Source organism: Morone saxatilis, unplaced genomic scaffold, assembly GCF_004916995.1.
Source record: "Morone saxatilis isolate NCDOM2014 unplaced genomic scaffold, NCSU_SB_2.0 Contig20, whole genome shotgun sequence".
NCBI lineage: Eukaryota > Metazoa > Chordata > Actinopteri > Moronidae > Morone > Morone saxatilis.
The window spans coordinates 8,143,383-8,157,948 of record NW_023339763.1 but is presented as its reverse complement, the minus strand read 5'-3'; the positions used below and the strand labels follow the sequence as shown (position 1 = coordinate 8,157,948).

At 38.1% G+C, this 14,566-nt stretch overlaps 1 protein-coding gene across 1 annotated transcript in view; it reads right to left on the bottom strand.

Moving 5' to 3' along the window:
- Window positions 1–1,949: 1,949 nt before the first annotated feature.
- jakmip2 (janus kinase and microtubule interacting protein 2) overlaps window positions 1,950–14,566 on the bottom strand; it is a 25,261-nt gene continuing 12,644 nt past the window's right edge. Inside the window, exons 5-24 of the mRNA XM_035665955.1 lie at window positions 14,136–14,345; window positions 11,522–11,620; window positions 11,201–11,347; window positions 10,941–11,081; window positions 10,147–10,203; window positions 9,829–9,951; window positions 9,506–9,634; window positions 7,998–8,081; window positions 7,511–7,573; window positions 7,150–7,248; window positions 6,049–6,150; window positions 5,709–5,762; window positions 5,532–5,597; window positions 5,352–5,420; window positions 4,684–4,761; window positions 4,398–4,448; window positions 3,800–3,952; window positions 3,551–3,616; window positions 3,072–3,148; window positions 1,950–2,035 (exon numbers count right to left, since the gene is read on the bottom strand). Coding sequence (XP_035521848.1) covers window positions 3,098–3,148; window positions 3,551–3,616; window positions 3,800–3,952; window positions 4,398–4,448; window positions 4,684–4,761; window positions 5,352–5,420; window positions 5,532–5,597; window positions 5,709–5,762; window positions 6,049–6,150; window positions 7,150–7,248; window positions 7,511–7,573; window positions 7,998–8,081; window positions 9,506–9,634; window positions 9,829–9,951; window positions 10,147–10,203; window positions 10,941–11,081; window positions 11,201–11,347; window positions 11,522–11,620; window positions 14,136–14,345 — 1,842 coding nt within the window. The 3' untranslated portion in view covers window positions 1,950–2,035; window positions 3,072–3,097. The remainder of the gene's footprint in view (window positions 2,036–3,071; window positions 3,149–3,550; window positions 3,617–3,799; window positions 3,953–4,397; window positions 4,449–4,683; window positions 4,762–5,351; window positions 5,421–5,531; window positions 5,598–5,708; window positions 5,763–6,048; window positions 6,151–7,149; window positions 7,249–7,510; window positions 7,574–7,997; window positions 8,082–9,505; window positions 9,635–9,828; window positions 9,952–10,146; window positions 10,204–10,940; window positions 11,082–11,200; window positions 11,348–11,521; window positions 11,621–14,135; window positions 14,346–14,566) is intronic.

The following is a 14,566-nucleotide window of genomic DNA, read 5'->3' as shown; positions in this document are numbered from 1 at the left end:
CCAGAGGGGTGGTATGAGGCCAGATACACTAGCTCAGGTACAAAGGGAAAAAGCATGGTCAACTAGTAAATATTGCAGGGACTGGGCAGTTAGACTGACAGGAGAGAAGTGGAGCAGGTGTAGTGTTTCATTCACTTTCTCCTGTTTCATATTGGGGAAGTGGACGCTTAAATGGCAAGTTGTGTTTAGTAAAAGAAGGTTGTTAGTATCAAAGACATTATTGTTAGTAAAAAAAGAGGGGTAGAGAAAGAATCTGCTGTATTATTGGGACAGAGAAATTAGTGACGTTATAATGTTTTTCCATATAAATTCAACAGATGAATTCAGCTTTTGTCCATTTTTTTGTGAGACAAGAATGTTTACTGATGACATTACAGTTAGATCTGACCAATCATCCAACCAGAGTTTATGGAGATATTTTGCTAGGTAATCTGAAAATATTTACAAGTCTGATAAAAGATGATGTAACTTTAAAGGGCGAGTTGGAAGTGGCTCAGTTGGAACCAGCACCCCCTGCTGGTCAACCAGAGCAACACATTTGAGACAGTAGAATAATAAATACAGTATACTGTGGGTGATAGAGGACGGAAAAAAGGATACAGGAGGCAAATATTCCATTATTCCACATTCATATTCCAACGATTTTTCAGTTATAATTTTCAAGGAAATAAAGTTCATCTTTGCAGCCGTCACCACAATAAAACAGAGCAATTTATACCCCCTTTGAATCATTTATAAACTGCCAAGTACATCAACTGTTCAAGCTGCTTCAGAGAGTAAAAGAAAAGTGCAACTATTCACAGAAATAAAAGGGGAGACTACATGAAATAATTCCGACACATGTACATATCAACAAATGTATATATTACAGTACAGAATATGGATGTTTTTTTCTCAGTGGAAATCTTGGGACACAGTATCTGAGTGGTAGGAGCTGTAAAAAAGAAGGAGAAAAAAAACAAAAAAGATAACCAGAGAGTAAAGCTCTTACAGTCTGCTGGTTTTTAAGACAAATTAAGAAGCAGTTTGACAATCTGTAGGTTTTTCTGTGGAGATCCAGGTTGAGTGGAGCTGGATCAGAGTGTCCCCTGTAATCTTTTCCTTCTCTTTTTTTTTTACCTCTCTTCACTCAAGTCTGTAATGTGTGTCCCGTGAAGACGTGGCGACCTGAGTGTCCTGTATCCCCCTTTGGTGTCTGTACACACCAGTCTCTGCAGTGTAGTTATGTCTTTTTCCAGGTATAACGTCTGGAGAGTCCGCGCAGTTTCGTGTAAGCACCATTCTGGGAACAGCGAGGGCAAGCCAGCAGGTGACACACCATGCCCCGAGTTTTCCTTATAGGAATCTGACCTGAAATGGCCTCTGCACTCATGGGCCCTGAGTTGGCTCGCTTCTATTCACCAAGAGGTTGCGTTCATGGAGAACGTCCTTTCAGGTTTGGAAAGGAAAGGAAAGATGAGGAGAAAAAAAAGAGAAGCTGTGGTCTGGCGGTTTGTTTGCTTCGTTGTATATGAGTTTTTCTGTCTGTTTATATTCCAACTGTGGCTAAATGGTGGTGAATGACATATTATTACCCTGCATGGCAGAGAGAACGTTTCCCAGGCTTTGGTTTGGATTTGTCAAAGCATGTGTGTGTACGTGTGTTTGCATCAGCATGCACGCGTGTCCGTATACTGAATGTATGTACGTGTGTGTGTCTGCATCTACTGTAAGTGTCTCTCAAATTGTGTGTCGTTCTTGCAGTCTGTTACAGTACTCCCAGCTGCTTGGAGAGACGTTTAATGTCCAACAACGCTTCGGAAAAAAAACATCATCCTGGGCAGCATCCTGAGAACCCTGACCCCCCGTTAAAAAAACGAAAGAATAAAATCTGAAGTGTGAACATCCATGGCCAACACACGACACATCCACCTACACTGACAGCAGTCACTGATGTTATGACACTTGCAGCCACTGCTACGCACATTGTTCCACACTTGTCCAGAAAATAAATAACACTGCAGTCACAAACAAGATCTCCAAGCTGACACACCACCTGAGAGACAGACAAAGAGAGAGAGAGAGGAGTCACAAAGAATTAGAAGAGTCAAAAGTACTGTGTCAAAGCAATAGTAACACACAAATGTGGCACATTTTATAATATTTAGAAATCAATATTGGTGAGTGGTCCTTGGAGAATTACTAGACTATGTACAACCCCTTATCTCTAGTGAGCATTTTATCATCTTTCAGCTCATTGTTTTGGTTTTTTGGCCTACAGGCTTTACTGTCATCAGCATTGTTTCCAGTCGAAGCAGGCAGCTGTTTTCAGAGAAAAAGCTCTAATAAAAAAGCTCTTATAAGCCCAAATGTATGCTACCTGCCTTCCCCAAGGCTGGAAAACGTTTAAATATAGTTTTGGCTGAGATACAACCCAGGTTGTAAAAAACATAACAAAACCTCCTGTAACCCCAAAGAGTGTTTGCATAATTTTAAAAAAAAATCTGTAGAAATAGAGTTGACAATAAATAAATGCACAAGATAGGAAGAGATGGTGACGTTGATGGCACTGAGATTTCTGAGATGTCTGCTACCTGGAAACCTTTTCAATAAGTAAAAATTATGATATGGAAAGAACATGAATGTTAAAAGAAAGATGCAAAGAGACAGAAGGAATAACAGTTGAATATTCCTAAGTGAAGTGAAACAAGTAAATGTGTAGGAGGGAGAGAGTAGACCAGGGTCAAATAGGTTTTGCTTTGCAATTTTGCTTCATTTAATGTGTATGATAAGTAAATCCCAAATTCGATTACTTTAAAATTAGTTCTCATAATAATAATCCACTGCTTTTATTTTGAAGGTCAGCAGCCGATATCAGGAATTCTTAATAATGCTACAGAAATGCATCTTGCCTGAGCGCTTGTCAAGGCCAATTCAGGCTCTGCAGCCAGAGTGTTCCCAGTTTTGACTTTGGCTGCCGCACAAAGCCAGAACACTTGCTGTGCAGGGTTCTGCTTTGATGGGAAACTATTTGACCAAGGTCCAGAAAAGATGTTGGTTTGAACTTTCTACTGAAAGCCCTCAGGACTCACCTCTGCTACGGGACACGCCAAAGACTTCAAGGCCAAAGGATAAAGGCAAGAGAAAAGAACAAGAACAGAAACAAAAACTGGAGAGAGAAAGAAAGAGATGAAGAAGGGACAAAGAAAGTGAGAGAATTAGAGGAACACTCAAGATATGTTAGTAACAGCAGAGACAGAAACAGAGGTTCACTGTGCAGGGAAACCGGAACACCATCCATGAACCCATACTTTTAAATATTACATATGTAAGCATCTAATGGGGCATTTTTACTTTGCGAAAAAGTGAAATTTCTTGTATACACTCAAAATTCAGTTTAATATAGATCCCATAGGCTTTAGTCTGAAAACTCTCCTACTTTGCCTGTAAGCAAAGACCTTTAAACTAATGAACTTGGTAGCATTTCATGGGGAGTTTTGTCTTCAAGCTGCTGATCTTTAATTAATCGACATGTTCACTTTTTTTTTTTTTTACAGAAAACATGGCCTACCTTTTCCTCCAGGTCTTTAATCTGCCTCCTCTGGATTTCTGTCTTGTCTTCAAGGTCCCGAATTCTCTGCAAATATTCAGAGAGAAAAAGATAAGGAATATGTTGCAGAAAGGTAGATTGAGGCAAACCGCATTAACAGCACCTTTACAATTTCACACACACAAATGAAAACACACAAAGCTATTTGAAATAAAAAGCTCTACTATCACACACATACAAACATCTATCACCGGTAAAAGATAGACAGACCTGGTGCGCCTGGTGCAGCAGTTCCATCCTCTCCTGGAGGATCTGGCAGTCGTACTCTCGGCTCTTCCTGAGCATCTGCCTCCTCAGCTTCTCCACCGCCGTCCGCAGCTCGTCCTTCTGCAGCTCATCCAGAGGCTCGCCATACTTTATCACCTTGAGGAAGAAGACACAAATCACATATAGTGGATACCATGATGGATATTAAAAAAACTTCTTGACACATGGTGTTATCTCTGACCTTACCAGGAAACTTATCAGCAGAGGCTTCAAGGAAATGCAAGATTTCTATCTAATGTTTCCTTGAAGCCTCGGTGTTCTTAATCTGCCTTTATAATTGCAAAGTCTCCATAGTCATAACATTCATTTTCAAGACACTGTGTGTCATGCAGACTGTGTAGATAGTACAGATGTCCACATTAGTGGGATTTACATGATTATAAGGATGCAAAAGCGAATTAATAATAATTGTTTGTGATGGATTTCTTTACATTTTATAAATGTAACCAATACAGATGTTTTTGAGGTTTGAGTTTTTTTGGGAAATATACAGTAGTTTTCATTTAAAAAAAAGGCTGTAATATGTCATGATATGAAGCACCTTGTCCTGCTGCAGGGCATTGTACAACGTTGCTTCCAACTCCTGGATTTGCTGTTGGAAGGAGAAAAAAGGATTTTTATTACTTTGATATCATGTGACTGCATGCTTAACCATTACCATAACTACTAAATGCGTAACCCCAACTCTTAACCTAACTATGTCATGATTAGAACAATAACCCTAAACCAAGTTTTAACCTTAAAAATTTATTATAAATCTTGTGGGGACCCACAGTGTGAACCGATTTTGTCCCCACAAAGTGAGTCACACACAAACACACACTTACCATGTAGGCCTGGTCCAGGGCCTGTTTTCTGTAGTCCAGCTCCTCTTCTAGATATCCTTTCTGTTTACAGAACATCTCCTGTACAGAATAAGCGGGTTGGAAACAGTGGGTTAGAGGAAAACATTTTTATTTATATATTTTTTCACAATACTTTATTTAAACCAATATTTTACTGCTAGGGTCTCAGCGCTATGGGGAATATTTAATAAACTAGCTGAAAATTACTATCAAGGTTGTAAACACAGCAAGTTTCGGTTAACCAAGGTATTTACTAAGGCTACAGAATAAGTTATGAGCTCAGCTGCAGTTAATCTGGTCTACATAAACTAAATAACTACTAAATAAGACCTGATGCCGGGCTTTTTAAGACACGTGCTGGTCACGTATTCATCCTGCAAGATGAAGATTACTGTATACATGAGTAAACATTAGTTATATAGCTTAATGTAATCAGCTCAACAAGGAGAGTTATGAAAAATCAAGATTACTGCTTTTGAAAGAGAAAAACTACTACTTCATAAGCATTACTGGCAGCATCCATCATATAACACTGGACTAAAGCTGCTGTGAGCCTTTAAAAGTAAGAAAAACATTTATAATCAAGCTATATTATGATGGTAAAATTATGTAAAATATGTATTTTCCTGTACAGGATTGTTGTGACTCACCATCTCTATCTCCAGGTCCACCATCTTCTGGTGCAGAGCTGCCTCCGTCCCCTCAATCTGTTGAATCCACTAGAGGGCAACAAACAGCAAAACACGAGTCAGCACAGCACAAATTATTCTGTGTCTTGATATTTTTTAATGTTATCACGTTAGAAACCATGATATAGTTTCCAAACTTACCTTTTCTGCTAGTGACAAAACTGTGCTAGCCTGAATGATGGCCACTTGCTCCTCATTCCTTAAGTTCTGTACAAAAAGGGGGAAAAAATACTTACTTTCTACTACTATTACTATTGATTTATAATGTGCCTGTTTTAGCGTTAGAGCTTTTGATATGTTAAATTCCATATGAATTACCCCATTGTCTCCCAGAATATCTAGAAGTTTGATGAGATCTGGTACACACACATCCTGTAGAGAAAACAGAATAAAATAATATCAGGAGCATACAAATAAAATGTCATTTACCTTCCATTTTTACTTTTGTTCATGGCTTTCTTCTACTATAAAATGTTCAGAGATTAGTATTTGGGTGTTTAATTTTTACTAAAAACAAACACTGCATGCACTTAAAACAGGGAATATAACAATTATGGAATTTACAACAGTGGGATCCCTTGCAAGAAAAGATTAAGAAACCTGCTCTACCTTATTATTAATTACTACCATATAGCAGAGTTCTTCTCCTCTGACATACCTTGACCCCCTCCTTCATACAGTAGATCTGCAGTGCACTAACTCCTTCAGAGAAAGGATGCATTCTCAGGTGGTTGAATGGAGGGGACCTCCTCTCACGCTCCTACGGCAACAGAAGTATACATTTCATTATACAAAGAATGTACTGTAACTGAAATCATGAGGGCCTGTTGACTCTGTATTAGACCTTGTTTTGGATTGTCCTCTTCAGACAGCATTAGCCAGCTTAAAATCAATGTTGACATTTAGAACAAAATCCTTTAAAACAAGACTTTGTGAGACTTATTCTTATAGGTTACAAAAATAACAGCACAGCTTCTCTGGTACTAACCATGCTACTCTGTGTCAATCTTACTAAACACTACTGCCAGCAAACTAGAGGCAACTGACTGGAATTAAAGCAGTAGATTCGCTTCAATAGTATTTTGCATCAATTATATGTTGGGTTTTTTGCTCTGTGTTTGCCAAAATTCACCCTAATCAGTTTCAGTAGATGGTGCTCGTTGCTTTGTTCAGCCATGAAAATGCTGACTACCCATATTTACTCTACTGTATGCACATCTGAGCGATCTGTTCTCCTCTCTGCACACTAGATGGCATCTTAGGCCCTCACAAGCAGCTGTCAGTACCTGCACTGCAGCACAGCCAGAACACAAAGACCACTGTTAGTGGAAGTGTATGCACGGGTCAGCCACAAGTCATTCCACAGCGTGGGACGTTTCTCACTTACAAACCCTGATTTTTCTCTTTTGCTTTCAAAATGTAATTCCTCTGTCCTTCATCTGAAGTATTTTTTTAAACTTCAATGTATTTTACTTCCTCTAACTTTATAATATGGCTGACCTCCAGGAGAGCAGACTATGAGTTTACTGTAGCTGGATAACAGATCAGAGAAACCCCCAGAAGCTTTTTTTCCCCTACTAGTGGCCAAGATCTGATTTGTTAGGGAATATTACATTTTGAGCATTTTAGACAAGACCTTGTTCCAACAGACAAAAACAACACCATGAAAAACATTTGGGCTGCATAATAAACAACGGCAGAATGTTAATATTGGATTTCTCTTTAACAAAGGCTTGGTAGGAAACTCTTTGAGACACACCTCTAGCTCCAGTATCCTAAACTCTAACAGTTCATTCTGGTCCTTGGAGTCTTGTAGCTCGATCTGCAGCCGACTGCACTCTGAGTCCATCTTTTCCACCTGGACCACCACAAAGAATCAGAATGAATAGAGAGACAGGAAGAGGTCGTTGGTGACTGTAATTAAAATATGTTATGTAATATGATATAAAGCGACATAACTGTAGGAAACTACAAATAGTTTTTCAGGCCATTATTAAGATTTCTTTCATTAATACCAGTGCTGTGACAAAATCATATCGTATATCAGCATAACTTAAATACACTTCTGACAAATCAGATTCTTTAGAAAATCGGAAAACAAACAAAAAGTTGAGCCCAACCTTGTCTAAAAGCTCCTGATTCCTTCGTAAGAAGAGCTGCTTCTCCTCCACCCACTTGGAGTCCTGACAAAGACAGAGACAGTTGTAACAACTTGTTACGTTGATGAGAGGACAGTAGAAATCCTAAGATTTTGATAGAGTGAAATCATTGGTACATCTATCCTGATTTGTTTGCATATTTTCGCCTGAAAAAGGTTTAAATTAGGCTTTTTGTAATTAAATATATGCCATATATAATTTATATTTATATAAATAAACCATATGTTATGTGTCAACTCAAAGAATTACTTGATGATTACTTCACTGATCAATCAGGGGCATTTTGACATTGACTCTTCTTCACTATTGAGGATGTGCTGCTAATATTAATAGTATGATAAATGTATTGCAATATTGCATTATATTGTTAGATATTCCTGTCCTTTTGTCCACCACCCTATGCATACATTCATCTGCCTTTATGCGCACATGTGCTTGTGTGTCCTACCTGTCCCTTCAGGGTCAGTTCCTTCTCCAAGTCCTCTATTTTGGCTTTATACCTGAGAAGGTCTGCTTGGAGCTGCTCATGAGCCTGAAATATGAAAAGAAACAGACATTCATTACTGGGACGCTTAAGGGGTCTTAGCCAGTATTACAGGAGGTAGAAGATGTTTACATGAAGTCCTCATTAAAACCAGACATATACCAAAACAAGTTTTATCTTTTTATAATATGTCATTTTTAGATTAATAAAGATGCACAATTTGTATCATTCATTCCTCAGGCTAGACAAGCCTGGTGCTGAGCCTTCACCTTGTCCTAACTGTTTGTGTGAAAGCATGTCAGCTTCACTCCTTTATCACTGCAACTCTGGATCTGTTCAGAATACTCTGGTGCACTTAAAAGTGTTTTGACAGCATTCACTGCCCAATACGCAATGTGGTTACACAAAGGGGAGGTAAGAAAATACAGATAAAAGGATGCTTTGTAGACAGATGTATTGATTATTGTGTGATGTCTCAGTGCATCTCCCTCCTTCACATCACAACGTACTCCTAAGCAAGAACCCAAAGAGCAACAGTAAAGAGAGTTTTCAGGTAAAAGTCCTCTTCCCTCTCTGAGAACTTCCATGCTGAAAAACCACAACTGGCTTGATTTAAATGTGGCTTTGTATGTGTACTTTTCATATACAGTTGAAGTCACAAAGTCAGATCATCACAAGGGATTCAGTACCCAAAAACGGCTGAGAACCACTGCACTAGAGGACAAACTGCTATACTGACCCTCTGTAAGGCTTTTATATAGAAATTCACTCTGATGTTCTCTGTGTTGTACTGAGCAGTACAGGTCAAATATCGTCCTACTAAGACACAAACTACATGATACGAACCAACAAAGGTTGTTATCATGTAGGTCCTGAAAAGCCTAGTCTTATATAACAGATTAAATGGCAAATCTGTTTTCAAAATCTATAGAGTCTATCTAGTCTATAGATAATCAGATTCTGTGTAACTCAATTTCCACAGCCTTATGGCAGCCATATGACACCGACATCCACTTCCAGTGATCAGCACCCCACTACAACCCTTGGTGTGTCTTACATTTCTATATTATATATTAACCATATGACACGTCTATGAATGTACCATGACGTCACTTCAGCCTACCTCCAACATAATCAATAGTTATTAAATTACTTTTTTTATGTTTGCTTTCACTGGATTGCTAAACCGAGTGATGCCTCACTGACAAGGCTGTTTTAAATTGTGTTTGTGATGGTAGCTTTATAGTTTCAAAGTAACTCCATTAAGTACAGGTAATGGTTAATAACAGTATTTTGAAGAAACACATATTTTGAAGATTGGAAAACCCTAGATCCAATTTACTTTTCACAGTTTAGTTTTCACAGTATCACAGTATTAATATGACAAAACACAAGCTAAGAATATTTGGATGCACAGAAAAGATTGAATAGGGATAAAAAAAAAAACTGTAATTTTCTCCATGTCTATGTACCTTTGCTTCCATCTCAGCATCCAGAATGCCTCCTTTCTGTTCCTGCAGCAGGGCGTAGGCTCGCTGTAATGCCTGATACTCCCTGGTCAGCTGACGGAAACGCAGCTCCGACTCCTCGTTGGTTAGACCCTTGTGGGACACACACAGTTTAGAGGTTAGATTTGGGCTTCGAATTGAATTGATATGTTATGGATTAAGAAATTAACACAAAATGAACAGAAACAGAACAGATTCAGGTACCCTGACGTAAGCACACTTCAACATGTTACTGTGATACTCCTAAACTTTTTTGCCAACTGGACAAATACGAGGCAAGTTCGCACCTCTTCCAGGTCTTCATCAGGAGTAGCAGGAGTTCTGTCCATCCGGAATGAAGCCACTGATGACGTCTCCGAGTCCATAGACTCTTCATCATACCCAAAGAAGGTGTCTACTACGATGTGCCTCTGCAGAGAATAAAGTTAAGATTACAAAATAATTCATTTAATAAATAGGAATTAAAAATTTTCAAAAGTGATGAAACATTTCTTTCTGTGTTTTCAAAGAATACACAGGCAGGTTTTATATCATTTCGGTTTATTATGTAACCAAATTAAGTTTTAAGATAAATAGCTTGAAACTAATTCAACCTTGAATTGTACCTTTATTGGCCTTGAACTTCTTTTATGCCTTTTCTTTCTTAGTAGTTTTTCTCGATCCTGGAAAAACAGACAAATGGGGAAAAAAAGATAACACACCACTGTAAGATAAACATGTAACATAGGATTTTCCCTATTTTCTAATTAAGTAAAAAAAAAACTCTTTCACACAGTTCACTGAGGAAGTTAGGAATTATTAGATGTTAGTGGGGTTAAGTCACATTTTTTCCTAAATCACTGTAGTGAACACATCATACAAATGATGCACTTTATGTCTCGTGGTCATTGCAGATGATTGCTAATCCAACAATTCCAATTTGCATTTCACATGCAAGTAGTTTTGTGGTTTTTTTTTTCAAGTCTGCAAGTTTGTAGTCAAATCATTAAGGTAATTACTTATTATATTTGTTAAATAAGCTACACAGAGTGCCTTGTTACAAGTATATTAGTTGATCTAGCTGGTGGTAATACTATATACTCCAGGTTGTCCTTAAAAGACAACAGCATGGAGACGACTGCAGGATAACTGGCATTATATATAATATATCTGGTAATAACATCCAAAAAAGCAATTGCATAAATATTAAGACAATTAATAATCAAACACTTACACTTTTCATTATGAAACACAAAACACATGTCTCAAACTATACTGTGTATGTCTAAATAAGGATACAGGAACATCCTGTCTCCACATGAGCTCAGGATTAACCCCCATTGTAAATTACTAAAAAAATTGAAAGAAACATCCAACAGGAATTTAAACTTTCACCCTCAGTATATAGAAAAAAACGCACTCTTGTCAGTTCATCAATCATGCTTTGTTGCTCCAGGACTTGAAGCTTGAGAAAGGCTATTTCCTGGTCATCATGGGCTTGGTCTAGGTCATTCAGAGACTTCGGCTTCTTCATTGGAGGATGAGAGCTGATCTTCTCCTTCTGCAGATAAACAACACGCAGACAATAGTCCTCTAAGATCACAACATCCACATTACAATCAGCCTCTTGCAAAAAAAGTACAAAATGTATATAAGATGCTTATATAAGTTTGTGCTGACCATCTCAAGGTTTTCCTTGGCCAGGCTCTTGAGTTTGTCCTCCAGCTTCTGAAGAGTCTGAGTCAAATCATCATTCCTCTTACTCAGCAGCTTGTTCTTGTCCAGCAAGGGCTTACACTGCTTCTCCGACTCGCGAACTCGCTTCAGCTGGTGGGGAGAAAGGCATATGTGGAAATATTAAACTGTGATTGAGATGAGGAAGTTGGACAGTGACAGACAGAAGCTGGGAGTTCTGAAGGAAAGGCAGAAAGATGAAGATAAGTGACAGAAGGAAGAGAGAGTGGGAGATCCATTATTTTTAATTAAATCATTTGATCCTACCAGTTCATTCCTCTCATCGACCAGCAGTGAGTTGCGGTCTTCTAATTTGCGTATAGTTGAGCTGAGTTCAGCAATGCGCCTCTGGTTTCTCCTGAGGTCCTGATGAAACAAAAACAAAACAATAACTTATCATTTCACACATCCAATCACTAGCCAGGTGTAGAGAAAAAATAGAATTATCATACCAAGGTTGTACGCCTATGGAAACCAGTTTACCTCCATGTCTGTCCAGACTAATATAATATATCCAGTGAATACTTTGAAAGAAATACAATTGTATTGTAAATGTATTTTTTAGCTACTTATCGCTTCCAGTGAATATACGTTACATACTTGATTGTTATGTAAAGACAGATTCTTATTTAGAAATTAGCTATACAAAATATGGTGCTTTTGTCTTCTTATGGCAGTTTTAGATGCAAAGCCTTTTTATGGGCTGTAAGTGAAACTAACTAACACAATCACGATTAGCTAAGCACATGCCAATACGTTGTTTGCAGTCCAATGATGCTCAAAATTCAGAATGAGGCAGTAAGTGAAAGGCAGAATGGATGAGATGGAGAGATGAAAGACCAAACTGTGTACTCATTCTTAAATTATTTTACCTTTGAGTCAAGTGGCAACAATTCAGTGGCTGACCAACTGTGTCAAATGTCCTGAGTTATGGTGTTTAAACAGCCAAAACAGTGTTTTCACATGATATTTTGATGTCACAGTAAAGTTGACCTTTTGGATAAAAAATGTCATCACTTCATTGTTGTAACCCATTAAATATCTGTGTGAAATGTTGTCAAAATGACCTTATACATTCTTGAGTTATGACCAAAAACTGTCAATGTCATTTTGAGGTCACAGTGACCTTTGACCTTTGAGTCAAAAGTGTCATCAATTCTTGTCTGACCAATTGGGAAATATGGTCATCAATGCTTGAGTTATGGCCAAAATGATTACTGATACCTTGACCTTTGAACACAAAAATCTAAACAGTTCATAATTGAGTTCAAGTGGACTTTTCACACCTTGAGGCATTCCTGGTATTTAGTGTTCACAAAAATGGCACAGATGTACAGATGGCCAAACTGAAAACATAATGCCTCCAGCCATGGTTACCACTGGTGTAGTGTAATAACAGAAGGTACGTAGCATGATCACTTTAGACACTTGGCCAGTGCAACAATTAAATATTTTGTTCAGTAAGTCTATTAGTTCTAACAAAACTACCACATCAAGTTAGAGTAACGTGTTAGTGGCATGTTGCTGGAGGCTGACTTCAACAAAAAATAAATAAAAGAAATGAGAAGGCAACAAAATGACCATATCTATGAGAGACATGACACATTTAATCTTAATGTGCTTGCATCTCATGGGCATTACATGTAAATCTCACAAATTGTCACACTTTAAATGTGACAGTTACTCTGAGCTGATCATGGGACTTCAAATCATGATCTGATTTGTTCATGCAATCCAGATAATTTAAAACCATTAGTTTTTTTAATCCCACATGGAGTTGTCTGGATCATGGGTCAGGCTCATTAGATTTCTCAGGGTTAGCTTTTCCCTCAGATGTGACAATGAGCCTTATTCACAAATATTCTTATAATGGTTCCAGTAATTTTCTCTGTTAAAATTATCCATGAAAATGGAAAAAGAATATCGCACTAGAATAGAAGTTACCCACAAAGATCACAGCCACAATGATATACAGCTAGTAACTACTATGAAATCAATTTGACTCTCAGAATTACTCTGGCTTAAAAACTAGATAATTTATCAACAAACTAAAGTGTAGTTAGTGTCAATGCATTTTTAAGATAATACAGGCACAAAATACTGCTCTTTTTCTCCATCTGGCTGTTAAAAAAATGCCACAGTCCCAGCTTCTATTTTGAAAGTACAAGAAAGTCCTCCTTTGCACACACATCTAATTCTGCTCTTACAAATCTGTGCCTGTGTGCTCTTAAAGGTTGACTTGCGAACTAAGTAATGCTGCAATTGTTCTGTGCTCTCTCAAATCTTTTGTTGACAGTATACTTGTGTATACTACAAGTTTGAAGCTGGCAAACTGTGTGAAAAGAAACCTCTCGAAACCAGAATCCGGGCACATTGGCACTTTAGCTACAAAGTGGTATTCAAGTGCTAAGGCATAAACTAAATTAGAATTACCGCCCAGGGGTTGTATGCTTCCGCCAACCAGTCAAGTTGCAGTTTACATCCATGTCCTTCCAGACTATATGTAATGAATACTTGGATATTGGATTTGTTTGCAGTTACAGTGAAATTCAGTGAGGCAGTAAATGAAAGGCCGAATTTGTGCAATCACAGTAACCTTGATGTTTGACCCACAGAAACCAAACAGTTCATCCTTGGGTCAAAGTAGATATTTGCGCCAGATTTCCTTAAAGCTTTCCTTAGATTTTTCAAAAGAAAGGGATGGACAGCTGGACGGACAGATAACCCAAAAACATAATGCCTCTGGCCACAACTATTGTTAGCACAGACGCATTAAATATTTGGTTCAAGAGGTAGAAAGGCAGTTCCCAGAATAGGTTTATATTAATGTTAGATATTAATGAGTGAAGCATGAAACTTCTTGCTATTCCTCTCTACTTACTGGGCTACCACAGTGCTCTGCTCCATCTCCAGCTCTGCCTGGGATCTCTCTTTTCGGGCTTCCCAGGCCGCACTCAGCCTCTTTGACAAGGAACAGTTGTTCATCCAGGGCGTCCTTCTGAAGCTGCAGCTTTTGTAAAAAGCCCGCCGTTGACTCCAGTTCCTTCTCCAGAGCAAAGATGGTGCGGTCTTTAGATTTGATTTCATCCACCTATAATAAAAGATAAGTACATAATAGTGTATTGAGGAAGTTGCTGAGTTGTGTTCTGAGTGACTCTGCTGTTGCTAACTTGTATCAATCACCTGGTAAAAAGACATGGGCAGTTATTGTGCTGAAAACCAAGTGACTTTAATTATGAAGTAAAAATTACCTTGTTGTCTGATCTTTTTTATATATACATATAAAACAAAAAACAAAAAACTTCCCTCTCA